At 42.5% G+C, this 23,708-nt stretch overlaps 1 protein-coding gene across 1 annotated transcript in view; it reads left to right on the top strand.

Moving 5' to 3' along the window:
- Window positions 1-23,708, top strand: part of mctp1a (multiple C2 domains, transmembrane 1a) — a gene marked incomplete at both ends in the record, with an annotated part of 120,836 nt that overhangs the window by 72,568 nt on the left and 24,560 nt on the right. The window contains 6 exons of the mRNA XM_079161592.1: window positions 2,437-2,539; window positions 3,376-3,478; window positions 4,079-4,180; window positions 4,726-4,800; window positions 7,176-7,295; window positions 15,193-15,309. Coding sequence (XP_079017718.1) covers window positions 2,437-2,539; window positions 3,376-3,478; window positions 4,079-4,180; window positions 4,726-4,800; window positions 7,176-7,295; window positions 15,193-15,309 — 620 coding nt within the window. The remainder of the gene's footprint in view (window positions 1-2,436; window positions 2,540-3,375; window positions 3,479-4,078; window positions 4,181-4,725; window positions 4,801-7,175; window positions 7,296-15,192; window positions 15,310-23,708) is intronic.

Below are 23,708 nucleotides of genomic sequence, written 5' to 3'. Positions count from 1 at the left end.
GGGGCGGGGGGAGAATCAACAAAAATGCGATTGATTTACATTTTAAAGTCTGAATCCTAATTAATTGTGCTTATACAGGAACATGAGAGCGTGCGCTCCCTCTCCAACCTCAAACTCCTCACTAACTCTAAGCTTCCTGCGAGGCAATTACAGCGCGCTCCCTCGTCTCCTCCACACTTATCTTAGGGCACACTGAAATTAGTTTGAGCTGCCAGCGCCACAGAGACGGGAACCCAGAGGGGGGAGGGGCTTTGCTCGGACATTACCTGGATGATCTCTGAGTGGCGCTCAAACCTGAGCGTGTAATTGGTTAAGACAGCCGCCTCTGGTGCTGGCGGCCAATAAGGTGAGAGTTCATCACCAATGACAACTGGCTCTCTGCGGCAACACAGCCTGCCATGTCATTAAAAACAGAATATTAGAGAGAAAATGGGGGAGGGTCAGGGTTCCGCAGAAATAATTTACAGCTCTTAATTTGGATGATTGCATTTAAATTTAATCAGACATGAGTTGTGGGGACAACACTATAACCGTTAATGCTATGGAAGCTCTGGGATGATTAAGAAGGATTTCAGATATTCACTACTGTAAAAAGTACTGCCAAAATATATCATTTTTATTTGTTTACAATTTTTAGATACATTTTGGTGTGTATTTATTATTGGTCTAGGGAATTATTTGAATTTGAATACAATAAAGACATGTATACGGCTAACGACGTATGCACACAGAGACTCTTGAGTCCATTGTCTTTTAATGTATCTTGTTTTCTATCACAGGAGTCATAGCTGTCAATATTCACTTCAAACACTCTACATCAACAGAGCCCCGCAAACCGATATGAAAGGCAACACCTACGGCTCAGCATTGATCACGGTGACATTTACTTTGCACACCCACTAAATGTCCTGCCCTTGTCGCACCATTTGAAGAAAATCACACCAATCAATGACACTTACAGACACGCAGACACGCACAAGCACATACAGAAAAGTGGCGGAGGGGCTTTGAACTCAATCACAACTTTATTGAGTTTTGTTATGCAATATTGCTGCTTTACTAATATTTCAATATTCTCACTATTTTCAATGGGAATGCGTGTGGGACATATCTTTTTTTTTTTTTTTTTAATCCTGACCCGGTCTTTTCAAATTATAAGCTTGAACAAACAGCGCAACGGCTCCCAACAGTTTTAATAGAAAATAATGATCAAAGCCAGAATTAAGAGTTTTGTTGTTTTTAGTTCATTTTGAGGCAGTCGGAGGGAGGTGGGCTGGCAGGCATGGGGAGCTGGTCTCACTCCTTTCTGTGTACAAAGAAATTGAAATGTGAGACATTAGTAAACAAATAGAGAATATATAGGACATTACTGGTTTTGATTATTATAGTACAGTACGCTATTCTCAGGAGGAGGATATAACTCTGTGATTATTTTTATTTTTCCTCTCGGCCTCCCTCACTCTCTCTCTACACAGTTACATAACTGTAGTAAATTCTGAATTGAAAGTTTTGTTGGAATAAATTAGCATGAATGAATATGATTTATATTGAACCATATATCATATTGGTGATTTTTTACATCTGAGAGTCTTTCAAGTTCTCAGGCAGTGTATTAAAGTTTTATCTTTTGGGAGGGACAGGCCACTAAAATGATTTCATATGTGAGTTTGTAAAATATATTTTCTGGAGGCTAAATCTACATTTGGATGTATGTTGCTTTGCTTCTACTATAATTACTATAAAATGTCACTTAGTGTTGTGTTGGTCAAACCAGTATTGCTACCAGAGTCTAAACACAAGTACAATTTCAATTTCAATATCACAAATTATTTTCAATGTTTTTATTAATTTAAATTGCTGTCAGTATGAATTTTATTCCTATGTTGCTTTTACTCATTTTTTTTTTGTGCCACATCGTTGCTGCTACCATCCCATCGCTCGCTTGGAATCGCCAATCACGGACCAGCTATGCTTCCCACACCCCTGCTCGGCTGTCTTTATCTTCTACTTTGAACTTCTCTGGCCCTCAGAGCCACATCGCCGTCTGTGCTCTCCACAAAGTCCTCTCTCCCGCCCCCTCCTTGTGACCGCCCAGGGCATAGTTGTCCTGGAGCTTATCTTCTAGTTGAGCATGTTCCCAGGGTGTTGATAGAAACAGCTCGCAGCTGTTCCACTGATATACTGTTTTATAATATATATGGCATAAGTACCGTTCTGATAAGTCCAAGGTATTGGAGCTGTAATGTGATGTAAAGGGAGGATGCTATATACTATCTGTCTTAATAATATGAGGGATTGGAAAGCTGTTGGAATTACTTCAGATTCTCGATTTCCTTGAAACCTCAAGCTATCAAAAGTTTAGTGTCTACTGTATTTATGTCTCTCCTTTAACTGAGAAGGTCATTCTTGTATGCTCGTTTCTTTTTTGCTCGGTAGGTAAGAGTGACCCATTCTGTGTGGTGGAGCTGAGTAACGATCGGCTGCAGACGCACACCGTCTACAAAAACCTCAACCCAGAATGGAACAAGGTCTTCACTTTGTAAGTGGCTTTTACAACACCCATGTCACACACCGTTAGTACTCACTGCAGTAATGGAAATAAAATATTTTTTTAATAACTGACATGTACCTTTTTGAATTCAAGACTAATAAAGTCCGGGCAAAAGTCTAATTTGTGACATTTTTTTAATTATAGCATTCAACAGTTTTTCTGTGTCTGTTTCTTTCATATTTTTTTTATCAATTCTGGTCCGATCTGATCATTTAAAAGAAATGTATTGATCACAATTAATAGTGCTGAAAGCCTTCTTCGTTAATGAACTTTTAACTTAAAAGCTATTCACAATCATTGTTAATTCAACAGCTTTTTAACAAGTGTTTTAAAATGCATTGTATGCCTATAAATCCAGGGTAACATTAACATCAGAGATAATGAAGGCCTATCATATTGTTCAAATATATAGTTACACTAAGGCTTTAGGTAAATGTAGATCTAACTCTGTATCATTTCTTAAATATATGATATCATTTCATTCCCGAGTACAAACTTGTAATTCCCAGTGATGGGACAGTTTAATTTCATAATTCTTTAAGTGCACATGTTTCTCGTAGCCTCCTTTCTAAACATAACGTCAGCTATCTTCTTGCTAGCCTATAGTGCAATATCACATAGAGCATGCTAATGGTGAAACATTTATGTAAATGTAATAGATGGTATTCAAATATAAGGAATTTACTATGCCACCTATAGCGTTTCAGATTATAAATAGTTTTCTGTGAGTCTTAAGCATTTAGAGAAGCTTTCACACTGTTTCAGTCTATAACCTATATTTCAGTATGTATGTCGTCGGTGTTGTCTTTGTGTGTGTGGTCCAGTAACGTGAAGGACATCCACTCGGTACTTGAGGTCACTGTTTACGATGAGGACCGAGACAGAAGTGCAGACTTCCTGGGGAAAGTGGCTATTCCTTTACTAAATGTGAGTCAAAGGCAGATTCTTTTTCTGTGCGTTTCTTTGTCTTTTCCTTTGGGGATAATACAGATAACATAGAGGAACGGAAAGAATGAAAACACACAGTGGAAGATATAAAAAGCAGAGGTTATTTTTGCAACTCCACAGATGAGACTGTTATTTCACAAAGAGAAAGAGATGACAGGAAGGAGAAAAAATGGAAGAGAGGCTGAGAAAAAAAGAACAGATTGATAGGTTGAGAAGAAAGAGAGTGACGGGATGAGAGATTATATGAAAATGACATTGATCAAGAGACGATGCGATTTATAGGAAGAAAAAAAAAAGGACAGAAGAGTGTCTCTTATATTTGAAAAAAATATAGATGGCCTGTGAAAGCACTGTGTGTCTAATATATCCATGCTCCGCTGTACGGTATGATTCCCCAGGATAGTTAATTTCTGTTTGACAGAGCCGAGCTGCAGTGGGTAATGAACAGGTACTTGTCAGAGTTGCCACAGTTGTTTTGGGTTCCCTGTCAGCGCCAGCAGCTGGGGTTCAAAGGTGGCCCGGGGAGCCGATTCAGCCGGGTATTGCCAGACAGACGCCTGTCATGTCCCTCTCCCACAGATCCAAAATGGAGAACGCAAAGCCTACGCCTTGAAAAGCAAGGAGCTGACAGGGCCAACAAAAGGGGTCATCTTTCTCGAAATAGACGTGATTTTTAATGCTGTAAGTCTTTCTTTAGCTTTTTTGATTCTCCTCCCTGATTTTTTTTTTTTCTTCTTTTTGCCCCCCCCCCCCCCCCCCATTATCCTCTCTCTCCATCCCTCTCTCGTTTTCTCCAGCATCCCCCCCCCCCCCCCCCCCCCCCCCACGCTGCTGTTGTCTTTATTCTGTTTGTGTCCTTCCACCCCCCCCCCCGCCTCGCTTCCATCTCATCCCTCGTCCCTCGTCCTCGTTTTGGCTTTAATTATCGAAGACTCCCTCTCAACAGCCTTTGTTCGCCCATTCACCATCGCTGTGTGTGTCCTATAGCGGCCATCTTACAGCTTTCTCTCTTGCTCTCTCTAGCCTCTGACATGGGGCACGCTCTACGCATGTGCTACCAGTATCACTACACAATGTTAGAAAAACCTTAAATAATGAAAAATATAGTTCCTTGCTAATCCATTGTCATCATCAGTGATTTAATTTCCATAATATTTCAAATGAGTGTCATTTAACTCTCACCGTTTGCTGTTTATGAGGCTGTGTGTGTCCGCTCCATCCTCCAGGTGAAGGCTGGTCTCAGGACGTTGATTCCCATCGAGCAGAAGTATATTGAGGAGGAACCCAGAGTGTCCAAACAGGTACATCGGTAGCCAACACTTATCTTCCACCACTCCGCCTCATTTTTATCTGTGTCCACCACTGTACCCCCTATTCTGCTTAACTGTCTGAAGCAAAACCAACAAGCCTGGAGAGTGGCATCTTGTAAACCGCAACAACTGTGTGGGCAAGATACAACAGGATGATCGAAGGAAAAACAGCATTTTGTTTCTTTTTTTTTTCTCTTCACTCCTCTCTCCCTTCTCTCATCTCTCTCCCCCCCTTTGCATCCACTCTGAGTGGTGAATAGAAATGTCAAGCTGTCAGCTCTGGGGTGCATAAGTAGATTGGCCATCCTTATAGTTGGCCCTCTTTGCCACTGCTGCTTTGCACTTCATTGTCACGCTGCTCAGTGTGTCGGCACCACAAAGAGCTGAATAGTAGGGGCTGGCCCACATCAGACATGTCATATGAGTGACCGTTTGGGCTCAGTAGTCAATACTGCGCCATGCACAGCCGAGCACAGCCCGGCACAGCACAACACTCGCAGCAGCTCCCACACCACGCTTTTGTCAGCCTTCCATCTACTCCCTTCTTTCCTCACTGTTTCTGCCTTCTCTGTTGCTCTCTGTCTCGGCCCACTCCACGCTGTTCTCCCAAGTGCAGAATCTCCATTTCACCTCTGACTCACAGAGATGACCCATGTCAGCGTCTCGCAATGATGATGTCACTGGCTGCTTTAGAGAGATTGCCCCGTGAGGGCTCTTTTGTGTGGTAGCAGCTCCCCTGCTGTTGCTTGCTGCTTAGCGCGCAGACACACACACACACACACACACACACACACACACACACACACACCCAGTAAAGAAAAAGAAAACACATAAGCTGCCTGCCAAACAAAACCATTTAATTGTAATTATGACATTTAAATTAATAAATGACGTCTCCATTTTTCTAAGTGTTTTTAAGGAATAACTCAAGGCAGTCTTTGAAATAATTCATGAAAAATTCAATATTCTTATCAACGCAATAATGAGCCCAGAAGAGTACAGCATGTACATCAAGTGCATGCGCTAAGGAACGTGGAAATGGATGATTCACAGTCTTGCTGTCCTTAGGGTCTGTGTGTCCCCAGCAGGACACCATACAGTCATCCTCAGTTTGGCAACAAAAAGATTCACATAATTATACAAAGCGAAGGAGGAATCCTCCTCTCATCTTGCATCAAAGCAGCCAAGCCACCCCTAACCACATGCAAATCCACCCGGAAACACACATTCATACAGACAATAGACTTTTCTGTAGTGCTACAAACACATACAGTATACACACATTTAAACACACATACACAATTTACCAGAGAGTAAAATAATGGCCTAGATTTTTTTTTGAACCGTGATCTGCAGAGATGGTTTGTCCTTTGGGAGCACTTTCTCCTGGTGGTGACCTGATTGGGTGGTAGGCATTCCGCGCTGCTGTTATGCTATTCCCTGAACGGTTGGCAACCCATGGGGAGGACAGCAGTTAGCCAGTTCTCTCTCATATCTGGCCAAGACGCACGGAGAACCCTCGGAGGAGAATCATGAGACTCAGTTGGAAATTTTTATTATTGTACTTAACTTTATCACTGGGAGAGGAGACTTAAAGAAACATTGTGACTCAGCTTGTCACACTTAAAGTGGCCGTTTGTCCTGTATGCTGATCCACATCCATATGTAGCTATCCAAAGAAGTAAAGCACACTAATGTCCTCATGGTGTCCTCAGAGCTTTAATGTAACGGTAAAGCCAAAGTGAGGTCAAAGCTGCATATCTCACGTTGTACAAAGTAATGCAACAGTTGACAAAAGTGACAGCAGAATGAGACACAATGGGGTATGTACCTACCATATTAAGACTTATTGTCATTTTAACTAAGGGGCTAATTATATGATGGAACAGATTGGGCATACTAAATAGTGAAGAATTCACACCATAACTAAACATGAAAGAGGGAAAATTCACCTTTTTAATAAAAAATACGTCATCACAAATGTCAGAGACGGGCTGTAACAGCTGTACTGATGACTGTTTGTAATCATAGTTTTGCTCCCGTTTACTTTGTCTTTTGATAAAAGTTTCCACTGAACAGTAAAGGTGCAGCATATGTGATAAGTGTCGCACAACCTTTTGTGTTTTAGTGTTTTTTTCCACTTGTACTCAGTTACATGTCACAAAGTCTCATCAATTGTATAAAGGTACAGCATTTTATTTTTTTACTGAATGTCCATATGTTGACATACTGTATCTACCACTTTTACAAAGCAGTGATATACAATATTTATCACACAATGCTGTTTTCCTAGCTACAGCACGTTCCTGACCTTAAGCGTTCATATGTTTTAAACGTTTGCTATTTTGTTTTTGTCTCCTTTTTAGCTGCTGTTGCAAAACTTCAACAGAGTTAGACGCTGCATCATGTTCCTGATCAACACAGGATGCTACATCAACAGCTGCTTCGAATGGGACTCTCCACAGAGGAGCATCTGTGCTTTTGTAGTATGTAGAGATGCACTTACATATATACATGTGCAGGACCATAAATGGCATCACATTCACATTTGCACAGAAACTAAAAACAGGACAACATTTTTTTGTATCTTTTTGTGAAACATTACTCTATAGCCGCAAAGATTATTTTGCTGTTTTATGATTAATTTGGTGTACTGAGTATGCACACAGTCCCAGAAATGTACTTTAATATAGTTGGGCATACTATTTAGTCAAAGCGTTTATCTCACACTTTTTGAAATGAAACGAACCCAACTCATATTAATGGATCAGTACCATCCTAAATGGACTAACAATAGTCTTATATTTTACCGATTACACTTTTAACATCTGCGCACACGCAGCCGGAGAGGAACATGTTCACGGAGGCAGTAGGACCATTTCTGCTAACAAAGTATGGATCCTTCACTGGTAATTTCACACTCTAACACGAGGGGTTGTTGACGTCTCAAGCACATTTAAGTACATTCCCACACTGTATCCTCCACTACAGACTGTTACTCACACACTCAAATATCTTGATATGATCGTCTTGATTAAATCCCTTTTCTAGCTTTGTGTTAATTTAAAATCACACATGGTACTGTATATACAGTGTCTGTTGTGACACTCATTTGCTGGGAATGAGGGACGAGTTGGTGTTGTAGATTAAACACTATTTTAAATGAGACCCTCAGACGTTGAAATACTTAGAAAATGCTGCTATCATCTATTGACGTGTGACAAGCTGTTTTTGCAGACAGTGGAAATGGCAGCTTCTTTCTTTCTTCAACCGTCAGCCTCCTCTTCATCCTCCCTCTCTCTCTCTGTCTCTCTCTCTCTCTCTTGCTCTCTCTCTCTCTCTCTCTCTCTCTCTCTCTCTCTCTCCTTTTCCCTCTCCTCCTCCTGTCATATGTGTCTGGTATTAAAAGGTGAAGTGTAATTGGACAGCAGAGCTATCAGTAAAAGACATTCTCCTGCAGGACGGTGAGTGGCTGTATGGAGTTCCCTACCCTAAAGATGACAGAGCAGGCATTTAATCCTGTCTGGTTTAGTGTCCTGACTTAAGTAGCTGCAGGACAGGTGCACCCGCCCCGCCCCAGCCCTTTACCATGAGGGCACTAAGTGTCTCCACAGCAGACATTAGACATTAGCAGCATTTGGCGGTCTGACACCAGTTTCATCTCTGCAGAGACTGTAAGTGTGTGTGTGTGTGTGTGTTTGTACAGCAGGTCACAGTGTCATCACAAGACATGGGTCAGAAGAGACATAGTATTGATCAGTTAACATTTTCCCTCTGTGTGTGTGTGTGTGTGTGTGTGTGTGTGTGTGTGTGTGTGCAAGCGCGCTCATGTCTGAGCCTGGCGTGTACTTTTTAATTTTCTCTCATGTAAGGCTGAACTGGGCCTAAACCCCCCTTATCTTTTCAAAATAAATGAAAATGTCAGACAAAAAAAATGTCAAGGAATTCACAGAAAACAAGGTCACCTCAGAATTGCCAATCTACATGCTGAATAGAGGTGGATGCAGCCTTGGGTAGCGCAGCCTCCGTGTCAACGCACACATGCCTTGTACATCCCTTTCTGAAAACGGTGTATAGCACATCTGTTCATATTCTCATTGTACTCTGTTCAATTCAGAATATTCAGATGACGATAAAGAATGTATCTGGGCCAAGGACGTAGCATTTTGTAGTTTATAGAAAGTCTGAAATGTAGGTGTCATTGTGCCCCCCCCCCCTCTCGCTCTTTTGGGAGTCTGTTATAGGAGTGTGCACTTAGCTAAAAGCATCAGAGTATTTAGGGCCTCTCTCTCTCTCTACACAGGTACTCCCTCCCTCCCCATCCATTTCTTCATCCCTCTCTCATTTCTGCCTCACTTTGAGAGGCCTCTTAATCACTTCGCTCATCTCTTTAAGTGGGTTTTTATGGGGGGCCATCTGGCCAAGGTGGTGTGTTCATGAAGGTGTACGGCTGTGTGTGATTATGGGCATGTGTGTCTGTTCATATGTGCACTTGTGTTTCTGTCTGGCTGTCTTTCTAAGACAGATGTTACACTTAACTTTCCAACGCGGCTGTACCTACGGAGGTGGGCAATTCAACCCCTAAACTTACAAATGTGGGCACTTCTTAACTGTTAAGTAGGCCTGAGGGTGGGGGGGGGGGGTCTAAGTGTGTTCACATAGTTTTGGTATTTTGTGAATGCAATAGTACATCAAAATGCAGTGGTCATACTGTGTCACATCACAACGTTCCATACCGAAAAACGCTCAACATTTTCTTCATGGTCTCTTACTCTGTCTTCTGCCCAATTCTGAAATGCCAGCCGCATGTACACATCGCCCATTAGTGCCAGCTGTGATTAGTGTGTATGTTGTGTGTGTGTGTGTGTTTTGTGTGCATGTGAGAGAAAGAGAGATATCGCATAGTCTCACATGCAGCCTTTCTCTCTCTCACACCCACACTGCTGTCACCCACCCATCCCGACAGTGAATCAGCCACCGTGGCAGCTCTGCCTGAGGCGTTGGCACAATGGACGGGACTGGAGTTACCTCCTGTCCTGCATGATGGGTGGTGTCTGTGTGTGTGTGTGTGTGTGTGTGTGTGTGTGTGTGTGGGTCGGTCTTGGTGTCTCCGTCTCCTTGTCTCGGGGTTAAGCGACTGCTTCCTCTCTCCACACCTGCAAGCCGAGTGCCTCTCCCTTCTGTCTGTCCATCCATCCCTGTTCCTCTTTATCTCTCCCTCCCCTTCTCTCCCTTTCCCTTCTCTCCCAGAGAGTTGAGGCCATTGTGGTGCTGAGCGGTGTTGGGTTCTGTTCTCCCGCTGCTGCCAGCTCTCCCCACGGCCCCTGCAAGACAAGGCTGTTATTGCCCCAGGGACCGCAGGCCTCAGCAGCTCTTCCTCCAAACAAATTTGCTGTAACTTTATCTGCAATTGGGCTCTGAATTGGGAGCAAATAGAGGCAGCTTTGTGAAGCTCGGGGAAGGGCGAGGGCAGCGAGCTGGGGGTTGTTGGGGAGGCAGGGGAAATGATACTGGGCTCTTTTATGTCAGGCAAAGTAGGACTCTTATCAGGAAGAGAGCCCAGACAAGGGAGCTACTTCTAGAGGAAACTGGAGCACCTATCACCTGCTTTGCATTTAGATAAAAATTCACCCTGCTGAAATAAAAAAGGGAAAAAAAAAAGCAAAGACAGGTACAGAAGCAACTATTGGAGTGTGTGTGTTTGCACATGCCTGGCTGGCAGTTTGATACACATACACCCACACACAGTGCAGAGACGCCATAGCAGGCAGTGGTACACACCACTCCAGGTCTCTTTAAATTGCTCCTTTGACTCCTCTTCAAAGAACCTGTCTAACTTTTAAAAGTTTTAAAGTCGGGAGTTCGTCTTTGCCCACAGCAAGGGACAGCTTTGAAAGATATACTTTTACATTTTACTGCTCTCCTGATTTGCAAAATGAATGATAGTTGAAATATAGTGTCATGACTAACAGAGAATACCAAGTCAGAGTTTAATCACCAGAGATAAAGACTCAACAGAAAATGCGCGAGGCCTTTTTGTTGCGACGTCAGGGACTCGGCATCCTTTCTTCTCATAGGTACCCGTGTGCAGTTTCATTACTGGAGCCATAAAATGGTGGATGCTTTGTTTTAATTTTTTCATGTTATTACAAAATGATTGGCTTTAAGACATTAGGCTTAGTCATTCAGGCTGCTTTTTTTTTTTATCGGATGAACAGCAGTAATTGTGCTGCAGATCTATGTTCTGCAGGGGTGCAGCAGGGGGCAGTCTAGCACCACTGAACGATGGGTCGGTCCGTTCACAAACAGGACACAGACTCCCTCCCTCTCTCTCGTTCCCTCGAACTTAACAGGACTTCTAGTTGCTATCTGGCAACACTTAGTGCCAGCATGGAAATTGATGTAAGAGAGATAAAGGGGAACTCTGAAATCCAAACTTCAGTTTCACTCCACTGAGACAGAGCAGGGGGAAAGTTAGCCTGGTGTGTGGTTAATGTAAGCCAAAGTACTGAATATTACCCTCCCACAGTGCCGCGGCTCAGAGCCGTGAGGACGCGGGCTGTGTTTTGAAACAAATAATGCAAGATACAACTCTCAACCCGCCGCAATGAGTGCTTGAATAAATCATTTAGACTTCTCTATTTTGTTAACATTTTTAATATATCTTCATGTGTTCAGGGGATTTCTTAATATTAAGAGAAAGCAGCAAAGATAATAACCATGCTAAAATTCAACTGCAGAGACTTGTCGGAATAAATGAGCGTGCTGCTTCTGTGTATTGGTATTTTAGCCAAAATATTACACATTTACTGCCATTGTTTTACTTTGTTCAACTTTCTGATTGTCTATTTTAATTATGCATCTCATTTGAAATTCCACTTGTGCTTGGATGTGAAGTGTGCCCAGTTCAAATGCAGCCTTAAAATATACTTGAATTGGTTTGCAGGTTTGTAAGTGGAAAATATTGTTTTACAATGTTTTATGACAGTTAAATAGTTATGTTCTTAGAAATTCCAGTGCATTTCACCAAAGACTTGTTGATAAAGCACAAGTCATTTAAAAAGAGATGATAGATTTTTATGACAAAATAGATTTGCTTTTTAAAGGGTAAATTGCTGCAAGTGGTTTTGGTGTCAAAATCAAATGTCTGTTATAGAAAAAAACTAAAGACTCTTAAATGGATATTTATCCCTTCTGTTCTTTAGTAGTTCAGATAATTACAGATACTATTTAATACAGTGGTAGTATGAGAAGGAAACATATTTTGTTTCAGTAACAAATAGAATTTACACTTATTTACATGCTCTCAAAAATACATTAGAGTTTGCATAATTTTAATAATATAGAAGTACATATACAGAGAAAGATACCACACTGTTGATACAAACATTTTTACATAACCACACAGGTAAGGATTCAGCAGTATAAAGCAAGAGTAGGGCACGGTGCGTGTTCAGATACCGTGATCCATCACCGACCACTACATAATGCGTCTCTGACCACACAGAGTCATCTACAAATTGTTCCCATAGACTACGTCTGTAGTCCCCCCCCCCCACCACCTCTTTTTGTCCTTCGATCCACCACGTTTTTATCGTTGTTTCCCCCCTGCTTCTCTCTGGTCGCTGACATCCACAGCAGGCTCCTTCCCACTCCCTCTTCCCCAGGCGAAGAGCTTGCTATCTGGTGTAGGAAGCAATGGGAGGGGGGGGGCTGTGATCGCCTAGTCCTGGTGGAAAGTTCCAGGCACTGCAGGGCCCCTATTACCCAGCCGGGGGGCACAGAGACGGGGCAGGGCTGGCCACTGCTGAGCCTGGGTGTCCGGTTCTTCTAGCTGCCAGTCAAAACTTCGCCCTCAGCTACTATAACCAAATGCAGGAGGAATGAAGGGGGACGGCAGGTTAAACAACCTCAGGCAACCGGAGAAGAAAGCTATATTTTTTTAAAACATAAAAGAGGGTATTATGGTTTCATATAAACATCAGGACAGAGAGCAGTACTTCATTAGTTGTGTGATAACGATACAATGTGCGATTAGAGAAGCAGGCACTAAAAATATTTAGCGTTTAATATATGCCTACTGTACCGTATATTTATAGCAGGAGCACGGTGTGTATCTGCGTGAAGATGTTTGTCAGTGTGCAGGTATTTATAGCTTCTACCAGAATAGGTTGAAGACAAGTGAGCTCCTTTGTTTGTTTGACTGAAGACATGTTTGCTCCTCTTTTGCACATTTAGCTAGAGATTATTCCAGTGTTTATCAGCTTTACAGATTTGTAAATTCTACTAATTTGTAGGAATATGGATAATTTTAGAGAAAAAAAAAAATACATGTGAGCATGTGTTTGTCTGTATGCAAGTTTCTGTTGTTGAGCTTACACAGTCCTAACAGCTTTTTTCTTCTATATGAAGGGAAATGGTTGTTTTGCTTATTAGTATACAAATATGAATTATTGAATAGTTTCTTGCCAATTCTCCTACACAGTTGTATCAGAGAGACTCTTTGTATGTGAGAAAGTGAAGTTGAGCCTGAGAGAGACGGAGAAAGATTTCAATCCTTTTGGGACATTTGGTTGTTGCACCAAGGCCGTTCAGGTTTATTTGAAAAATACATTTAGCTGTGAGCATTATGCAAATGTGCTGGACATATCCAATGTTTAATTTATGTCTGTTTTTGCTTTGTATACACTGTTGGTTCGTTTTACATTAAGTCATAGTTCTATTCAAAAGTTTGAATATGAGCCTTTCAAACTTTATGTGAAATGTGGAAAAGTTGAGAAAATGTTTAATTGTGCGATTGTGAAGAGTTGTTTTCATAGTTTTCATTGCTATTCAGATGCATGTGTGTGTGTGTGTGTGTGTGTGTGTGTGTGTGTGTGTGTGTGAGAAAGGAAATTGAAACACAGACCGCACAGTGTGTGTGTGTCTGCAGTTTAGAGTCCGACTTGCTCTACTACAGTAACAGCAGAACTGCATACACACTCTTGAGGGGCTGTTGAACCTCATATTCACATTAACCTTGGACTGTAAACACAATGAAGAGAGCTTGTTTTTCATTCTCCCCTCACGCTCTCTGTCTATTTCCACACACACACACACACACACACACACACACACACACACACACACACACACACATGCACAAATAAAACAATTTGATTGTTAACAAGTTTTCTTTTGCTTGTTGAGCAAAACAGGATGGATCATAATTGGTACACAGACCAATAAATCAGCTGTATATCAGTAGTAGTTTCAATTTCACCTCTCTTAAAAGTGTCCCATCAAAAGTGACTGTTAAACATGGATCCATTTTCATACAGAGAGTAATTTAAATCTTCTTTGCTCATATTTAAAGTAATGGATTTCTGGTACTCATAATGTGATAAAGATGTTTTGCTAGAAAAGTATTAGGCATGGTTTGCATTTCTCAGCATTTGTTATAATTGCTGCTGAAGTCTTATTAATCACGAAACATCTCTGTATACTTATAAATGAAATTATTAGAAAAGAAAATGTTTTTTGTTCCATTTTTCTCTCTGGTTATTTTGTGGGAATAAAATCTATCTCTTCCAGCTTAACTTTTTGAAACTGACACAGTTCTCTCAACATCTCTCACAATTAACACAATGCCGTCATACAAATCAAGCTTCCATCATTAGCAATTTCACTTTCCCACATATATCTTCAATAATCTGTTGTCAGAGGTTAAGGAGCGCTGCCAAAACCAAAATACAAGGTTTTAGGAAAGGTTAATTTTCCGATGGTACTTTTCTTGTTTGGTGATGAGAGGGGAGGTGTAGAGGTTATGGATTTGGCAGATGGGTGCAGAGAAGGTTAGAGATGGGGCACAGGAGTCTTTTGGGGTAGAGGAGAGGATATTGGGGCTTGGAGTGACAGGGTTAGGGACTGGGGGTGTGGGGTGTGGGGTGTGTGAGGTCAGATACTGCAGTTTGGGATTGAGTGTGGAAGGGTCAGCTTTGACGCGCTGCGGCTGAAAACGGTACATGACCTCAGCCTCTGGGATGATTGGCATGGAGGAAAGAGGCTCTGACGGCTCGTACTCATCCTCCTCATCATCCTCCTCCTCCTCAGCTGGAGGCCCAGAATGCTTTGAGGGTCAGGGTGTTGAACCTAGGTTTACCGGCACCAGGCCTGTACCTTTGTTAAAGCCCAGTCTTATTTTTACGCTTTGTTCCATGGTGGTTATGATTCTGCATATGAATGCGTTTGAATGCGTCTTTTCCAATCGCACATATGGCCGGCGTACGTTCTCAGGAGTTTGCCTCATGCGGGTCAATACGGGGTCTTGAATGTATACATCCGTAGCCCACACTGTTCTCGCTTTTCTTTTGCTGATGGTTGTGTCTTTTTCTCTCTCTTCAGCTTTTTGTCATCGTTGTTTGGAACTTTGAACTCTACATGATTCCTCTGGCTTTGCTTCTGCCTTTGGTCTGGAACTACATCCTCATTGCATCGGGGAAGGACACCAGGCAAGATGTGGTGAGTAACCCGACGGCTTCTTGATATCCCTCCGCCTTTCTTTCATTTCACTGTAAAAGCCGCTTTTCACACACAATGCCTGGTTAAAACTCGGACACCATTGTTTTTATAGAGCCGTTACGCTCTTTTTATTTACAACATTAATCACATTTCCATGCATTTCATTCCTTTGGTGCTAGACCTAATACATGCAATTCATGTGTGCAGCTGTTAAAGATGTGACAGGTGATTATGATCAGTATACAGGTGAGTGAGAAAGCATCACGATGAGCATAATACACATTTTAAATGTATCTTTTGATTGCACAAACTTTGGGCAAAATTAGAATTTAATGTAATAAAATCTATGGTGAATTTTTTAAGATGAAAAAAAAGCTCCATCTGCCCCTTGAGCGGCTGCATTCTCAGTACAATCTCGCATTTCTCACTTTGCCTTCTTTGAGGAAAAGGGAGAAATAATAGGCTGTCACCTTGAGCTACGTTACGCCACTTACCAGGTAGTATATTTATTTAATTCATTTATTTTTTATCTCTTATACCAATTAAATGATGTCAAAGCAATGTCATGGAGAAACAGACATGTTTTAATCATGGCCAGGCACATTTGGAGAGTAGAGAGTGAAAACGAGAGAGAGAGAGAGAGAGAGAGAGAGAGAGAGAGCTGGACTATGGAGTGAGCGTGAACAATGAAGTGATTAATTTTAATAAGTTCCTTTTTCCAAGACTCAGTCGGAAATACCCAGTTAACACCAGACCTCAGATTTTCTTGCAGTGTCTTCCCTACTATATGTGTATATTTATCTCTTCATAAGGATTCTTTGGGTTAGATTGGATTTGGAAGAGATATTCAGTCATTATGATGAACTAAATCTCATTGCTCTGTGTCATTGTAATATTACACATAAAAATGGAATTAGATGTGAACTGCACATAACTTACAACCCAGATTTATTCGCTAAGTCTCTAGAGTTAAGCTTCTCTATTTATAAGCCTCTAGTTCCATATTTGTTAATTTTAGAGTTTAAGTTGACAATAAAATCAGCAAAAGACAACCCTATGAGACCGAAACAAGTCTCCTACTTGATAATAACCTGTTCATGATACCGTAGTTTGTGGTACATACTGGAATTTAGAGTATTCTAACTGGATCTAGTCAGTTAAGTCAAGAATTTAAGGATTTCTATTGCAAGTAGGTTTTTAGACAAAATATATAATTTTCCAAACTTGTGAACGACACAGACATGAGATATTTTTCCTCACCTGTAGATGGCGACATTGCTTGACAAAAATAAATTGCACGTCTTAAGACAAAACCCAGCATGATGATTTGTCCCCCCACCTGCTGCTTGTATTTATCCAGACCTAATGATATTCTTTTCCCATGCACTTCCTAATTAAAATGAGGCAACAAAGGTTACATATTCTTGTAATGTGCCACTCACTTCACATATGAGTATGTACATGTTACTCCCACTTCATACAGAATTGCTTTTTTCTCCTCCCTTGAAAAGGACTATTGTGCCTCAAGTACCTCAGGAATTGGTTGGAACATTAAGACATGTTGATAGTGTTGATACTCATATAAGTGCCTTTTTAAACAGCAATGCTGTTCGGCTCAGCTCTACAAAGTTGCCCTGAGCTCAGAGACGAGAGAAGATATGGACAGTGATTACTGTGCTGACATAGGACCTTTTAGTTTCACTGTCTTTTATGTCTAATACGGTCTTAGTAGCATCGCACCACTGTACTTTTGATTGACTTCTATACACTTCCAAGCTGGAGGGCATTTTTTCCTCTGAAGGTGGCTTCAACACCCTCGTCTTCATAGTGCGGTTTGAGGATGTTTGGTTGAATTCAAAGGAAGTATCTGCTTGGGCCATTGGGCTGAATAGAACACCAAGGCCAGGCATATGTTTTACATATTTAAGAGCACTCCTGCAAAGTTTCACATCTGACCTTCTTTCAGTTAAATGTCTCTTATATGTTTCTTATATGAGCACAATCCGCAAGTGAGTGTGTTGTGTACTTCTTACAGTTGGACAGCCTCGCTATGTTTGGAGAGTATGTGGAGAAGTTGCTTCAGGCTGGTGGTGAGATAGTCGGAGGGAAATACGCAGCGCAAGAGAACGGGATAGCAGTGTATGTAGTATAAGTGAATGCACAGCTGTGTGCACGATGCATCAATACTGAATATTTTGTGTCATTATGGTGGTGTTCTGCTGCCTGATGTAGAATGACATGTTCACTTTTATTCCAAGGTTATGATTCAGGCACAACCAAAGTGTAGAAACGCAGCTGCATGTGTGTGTCACTCCAGGTGTGCGTTTGCAGTGTGTGTGGGGAAAATACAGTGTGTGCACATAGAGATAAAAGTTCTCTGTGTGGAAAACATGTGCATGTATGGCCATCTACTGTGTGTATGCTTGCATATGCATGAGTGTGTGCAGATAATCTTTGGAGTAATACAGCCGATGAAAGTGGGATTAATTGTCAAAGATTAGCACCACTGATGCTCCTTTTCTTGCCGCTGTGACAGTTGTGCTGAACAGTACAGAGCAGCACGGGCGACACAAAGAATATTCTCTGACTGTCATCGTCTTGCCGTTGCAATCTCACTGCCTCAGGATGCGATGAACGCTCTCTCCTTGCTCCGATATTATCTTTCTGACTCTCTCAGTTGTGATATTACTATCTTAAGTCAAATTTGAACACGTATAAAGTAACATGCGATTGGTGTAAGCATTCATTATTTTAAGGCATTTGTTTGCAATTGCTGTACACACACACACACACACACACACACACACACACACATTCAGATGCAAGTATCCCCCGAGTCCTGTCCCTGTTTGTTTTCAGAGTTTCCCAATCTGCGTCAGTGCATGGGGGGGGGGGTGGGGGGGACTGAGTACAGAGAGTGCATAAAGTATCTGCGTTCTTCGCTTCCTCTCCCGGTCCCCTGGATTTCTCTTCCGAGTCTTTATCAAGCTGAAGTCATGGACGACTCACTGTTTCCCTCTCGCTCTTGGCAGAGAACAGAGAAGAATAGAAAAGAAAACAAGGGAAAAAGGCTTTCTAATTACTTTAAACAACAGACCAAATTAAAGCATTGTGCTGAGCCGAGCAAGGGTCAGCATCCGGAGCGCTGCGGTTTTCCAGCAGTCTGGGGTGAGGGTAATGCCAAAGGAATCTCTGCTGAACTCACTCTGAAGGGTGAGAGAGAGAGAGAGAAGGATAGGGTGGGTGGGGAAGTGCAGAAAAAAACAGCATACGCTTGAGTACAGACTTCCTAATGAACTGAGGGGCCTTGCTTCTTCTGATGGGTTCAATGTGAGGACCCTTCTCTGATTTTACACCGCAACCGCAGTCCATAGCCCCGTCTACAAATACACAAACACAGTGTTCTCTACGCGCTGTAATTCACCACTCAGGGTCACTGAATGTTGTGTGGTTACATGCTGCTTTGCAAACAGATCTTGGATCAGCGCTCCTTACCCTCGCCCCAACCTTGACCAGTACCTGCTAAGCAGTCGGAGCATCCTCAGAACAGCGATTAAAGGAGGCGATGCACCGGCAAGGTCGCCGACCTCCTCTCTCCTCGTGTAGCACTCTGACCTGTGAACACTGACTCTTCAACGCTGTTGGCTGACCTGTGTCTCATGCTGTAACATGCTCACTGAAGCAAACAAACAAAGAAGAGAACCGTCTATGCTTTTGAATATATGTGCTTTGGCATCCAAATCTAATAATGTACCATGCAGGAAGTTCCTTCCAATCTTTCTGCATTTGTACCCCTATTGTTGGGAGTGGGAGGAGCACTTTAATGACATGACCCCCCCTCCATCTCTATCTTGTTTTGAAACCTGGAACATGTTGCGGCTTCGATCCATCCCAAGCCTGTTGCAAAGGACGCTGCCAGTAGGCTGGGCTCGGTCAACCAGAGGACAGGCAGCTCTGCAGGAAAAAAGAAAAGAGCTGCAAGGTGTGTGTGGATGAATGTGTCGTTTTTCGTGTGTGTGCCTGCTTGCATGAGCGTATATGATGCGCGCTGAAATTAAGGAGCGGAGACACATCCCAATAGAAATCCTCCCTCGGTGTTCTGTTGGCCCAGAAAGGTCCTCAGCAGATGTTATGAAGGTGTTGGCTGTAGTAGAGGGCACATACGGAACATGGTGATGTCTCTCTCTACCACGGGTTGATGGGCAATTAGGCCTTGTCACACTGGAGGACCATCATCTTTATCCCATGCTTCAAACCATTACATGGATTCACCAACCCATTACAGAAGAGAAGACCTTAATGGCCTGAAGATACCTCACACGTGCAGACATGGCTCCATGTGCGAGATCGAGCGGACAACTTTCAACCCACTCTACATCCTGGTAGCATTACCAGAAAAACAAGCAGATTAATCTCTCCAATAGAACTTTATTTAGAGGAAAATAATTGACTAGGTTTTCTACAAATATTATTTTTTATTTGTTCGAATCCAAGTAGTTCTACTTGATGTAGTTTTATATTTACTTTCCTGACTGAAGCACTCGGTGTGTCTGCAGTATATTGTTCATTAAAAAAAAAGAAAAATGAATCTGGTTTATTTCCAAGATGGTAATAATGTCTGGTTTTATTGTAACATGGTATCATTTCTAGAACAAGACTTCATTGCCATTTTTATCTATTCTATTTTCGCCCTGATTTTGCATCTACAAAAAACAAAACTTTTCTGCATCTTAAAAACATTCTGTGCCTTGACATCTGCCCTCATTAAGAGCCACACACAACACAGGTAGAGAGGAGTAGATATTAGGAAAGCTGGAAGGAAAAGAGGAAACACTGCCTATTATACCGCAACTCCTCCAAAAAGAAACACCTCCACTTTTTCCCTATAAAACCACAACTCTGGAAAGAAGAGGAGATGGAGTGGGAGCAGGAGACAGAAAAAGACAGAGAGGCATTCAGAGAGACGGAGGCAGAGGAAAACAGCGGTGGATGGCAGGCACTCCTCAGTGCGGAGTCAGACATGGCAGTTGGTGACAGGTGACAAAATCAAAAGGTCATGTCACTTTTAACTGGGAGCGCCTGTGCCCCACTGATTTCCCCCGTGCCGCCCCGGCATCACCGTACTCGTCTCTGCTCCTCTTGCTGCCTCTCTGTCTCTGCTAAACTGGCAGATAGGATGGCAGGCTGGCAGGCAGAAAGACAGGCGACGGGCATAGTTTGAAGCGGGACGGGAGCATCGGGAGCATCAGGAATACCACTGCAGAATCCTCCCAGCCTCCCTTTTCATCATGTTGTCTCTCTTTCTCTTCCTTTCCCTCCATTTGTCTAACTCCCTTCATCACACTGAACCTTTGTAACTGTCTGTGCTCTTTGCTAACAACGTCAGCAGCTCAGGGTGTCTGCCTCAGTGCTTGTTGTTGTTGTTTTTGTCTATACAGTACACCCGCTGTAGCTGTTTGGGAGTTTTTCAGTTTAAACCTTGAGCTTAAGCCTACAGATGTGAGTATGTTTGTGTGGAATAGATTGCACATCAAGTATGTACCACCTCTAGCCCTCTCTACCACAAGTGAGTATACGAAACAATAAGACAAGACGGCATCATCTGTCTGAGAAGGACAAACATCTTATCACTGTATTTACTCACTATCTCAACAACGCTTGTGGATCATGTAAAAGTGTGCTTTCCTCTTGATAGCTGCTGAATCCCTGACTAAACACACTTGAGGATTTATCAGCAAATAAGCAATGAGACACATGCATTGTGTTAGCCATGCTTACGTTACTATCCCGAAACTCAATCTTCTCCAACGCTCACAGATTTGGCCTTGCTTTCATGAATATGGAGCCAGCCTTCTCACGCCTACCCCCAGCCTCCAGCTCCGGTAGCACCCCGGCTTCACCCCTCTCTGGCCCCCTGCTGGGTGAGCTCTGGCTGGGGCAGTGCAGATGGAAGGGCCCCCCTCTGAGGGCCACGGCTCTGACAGCTTGTGAAGGGCCCGCGTGGGTCAGCCAGACCCAGCCAGCAGCCCTTATCAGACGCACAGCCCTCCCCCAGTCTGCAGAAACTGTGGTGTAGGCAATATGCACACACACACACACACACACACACACACACACACACACACACACTCATGGACAGTGCATACCAAGTAGGGCCTTGAGATCCCCCAGCCAGCCAGCCAGTCGGCCAAACCTCAGCAGCTGGAGAGGTTAAAACCCCCTCACGTATCAAAGAGGAAGAGCAGCAGGAGGGTGGAAGGAGGAAGGGATAGAGGAATGGGAGAAAAAAAGGAGGAGAAGATATATCTTCATGTTCACTGAGATGTCTGCCTCGGCGTCAATTCCCACTGCGGCTGTCATTGGGAAGGTTAGGAGGGGAGATGGTGGAACTCAGCCTAGCCAGGGAGAGAGAGGGTCGAGTTTAGAGGCATTTCAGGGGTGAAAATGATGTGGCTACTACTTCAGGCAGTAGATTTTTACTTTCCCTCTGTGGGGTGGGAGTGTCTGTGTGCGTACACATGTTCCATTGATCCAGACAGATAATGTCTCTTTAACTTCCATGAAAGTAGCATCTATCTATGCAAAGTAGAGATTTTTTTGTTCCCCACATGTCAAGTTAGGTTTAAACCTTCTAAGTGTCTTACAGTGTAGTTATACAACTATGGATAAGTATATATATTTGATTAGCTAGTTTGCATTTTTTAATTATTTGGACTTAAAGCTTGGAATATATTTTCCATTCTAAACGAGGTCTGTCCTTTCCTGTAGCCTCAGTTTCAAACTTGTTTTGGCTCTTTTCACGTCGTATTACCTGGATAAACTACAACCACACTTCTGATCCGTCAACATCAAAGTCAGAGTTAACTTTGCTCGAGCTAGGGGAGTAAGGAGTTTACATGAATAGAGATTGGCCATTTTTAAATTGAAGACACTGGTTCAGATAATGCACAGCTACAAATGCTGCCCTGATTTGAGTTAAGGGGCTTAGAATCACCTTTACTATTACATTCGGGTAACCCTACAGAACCATGGGACTGGGATTATTCAAATTCAGTCCAGAAAGATTTGGCTAGCACCATGCACTTCATCTGGAGCAGAGCAACAGTAAGGCTGCATGTAAATTAGTGCTAACATGACGATGCAAAACAGTAACCGTTCCAGCTTTGAAGCTGTCAAATCACCAAATGGAGTAGAACAATAGCCATACAAGGATACTCTGAAGAATACATCAAAACAAGAGGATACTACACCACCTCTGATGTTGTTTGGACTGGTATGTCATTCAGAATTAAGTCACTGACAGTCAAAACCTCTACATACAGAGTAAATGGCATTCTTTTCAGAGCAAAGACATATAATGCACGATTCTTTTTCCAGTTAATTTTAATGGACAGCAGTTCATTCTTTACAGACGGTAAAGGCCTTGATTGGAAGTACAGTTAGTGGAAAATTGGTGTGATGTAGCAGAGCTTAGCATCTGGACCAAAGCAATTTCTGCTTAATTTTTGCAAATCAGCTTTTTAGGTATAAACCACCAAGGCCAAACCGATGTATTCATACTTTCACAGCCATTTGAACTCTCAATGTCATTGTACTCCGTTATATTCTTTGTGTGTATTTTATATTATCACCATCTTTGTATGTATTTATGGGGCACAGTGTAATCTGTAAGAGTAGCCTGCATCATCCCTGTATCATTTGAATAGGTCTGAATATGTTAATCCCCACCTCAGTAGATATTGAATTGACTGGAGCAGCTCTGCAGGCAACGTGAGCTCTACGCGATCCTGTCGACAGCAAGGCTTTGATGCCGCCGTGCTGTAATGATAGTAATTCAAACAACATGATAATGGAGGGATAAGCAGACAAATGATATCATACACCAAACAGGTCTTAGAAAGAGCGAAAGAACGAGACAAATAGAGAGAGAGGGAGAGGGAGAGAAAGAAAGATGTTTGGAATTCATCGGCTGCACTGAGGTAATTTATATCCTCCCTTACTGAGACAGTAGCTTCAGTGCACACATTTAGCCGTGGCAATCTTCAGGGCAGATGACATGTTCCATGTCGTTTTATTTATTAATTTTACACTGTGTCTCATTGCAGGAAACATGACTTCTCTCTGTAACCAGAGGCGATAGAGGAGAGAGAGAGAGCGGAGAGCAGAGGGAGACAAACGACTCTATCATTCTCTCTGTCTCTCTAGGTCATGCTTCTCCAGCTAGCTCATGCTCATTCCCTTTGTTTAAAGTTTGGAGCGTGTGCCAGGCGTGCCCTGGTAAAGCCTCTGTGTGGAGGAATCCATTATGTTTGTATTTTGGCACGGGTGAAAGGATTTGGGAGGAACCATGATGACTTTATAAACAGTTATAGTTCATTTGTTTAGAGTTGCCAGAAGGC

Source organism: Pholis gunnellus (assembly GCF_910591455.1).
Source record: "Pholis gunnellus genome assembly, chromosome: 6".
Taxonomy (NCBI): Eukaryota; Metazoa; Chordata; class Actinopteri; order Perciformes; family Pholidae; genus Pholis; species Pholis gunnellus.
Note: the sequence above shows the minus strand (reverse complement) of the source record. Positions and strands in the feature narration are given on the sequence as shown.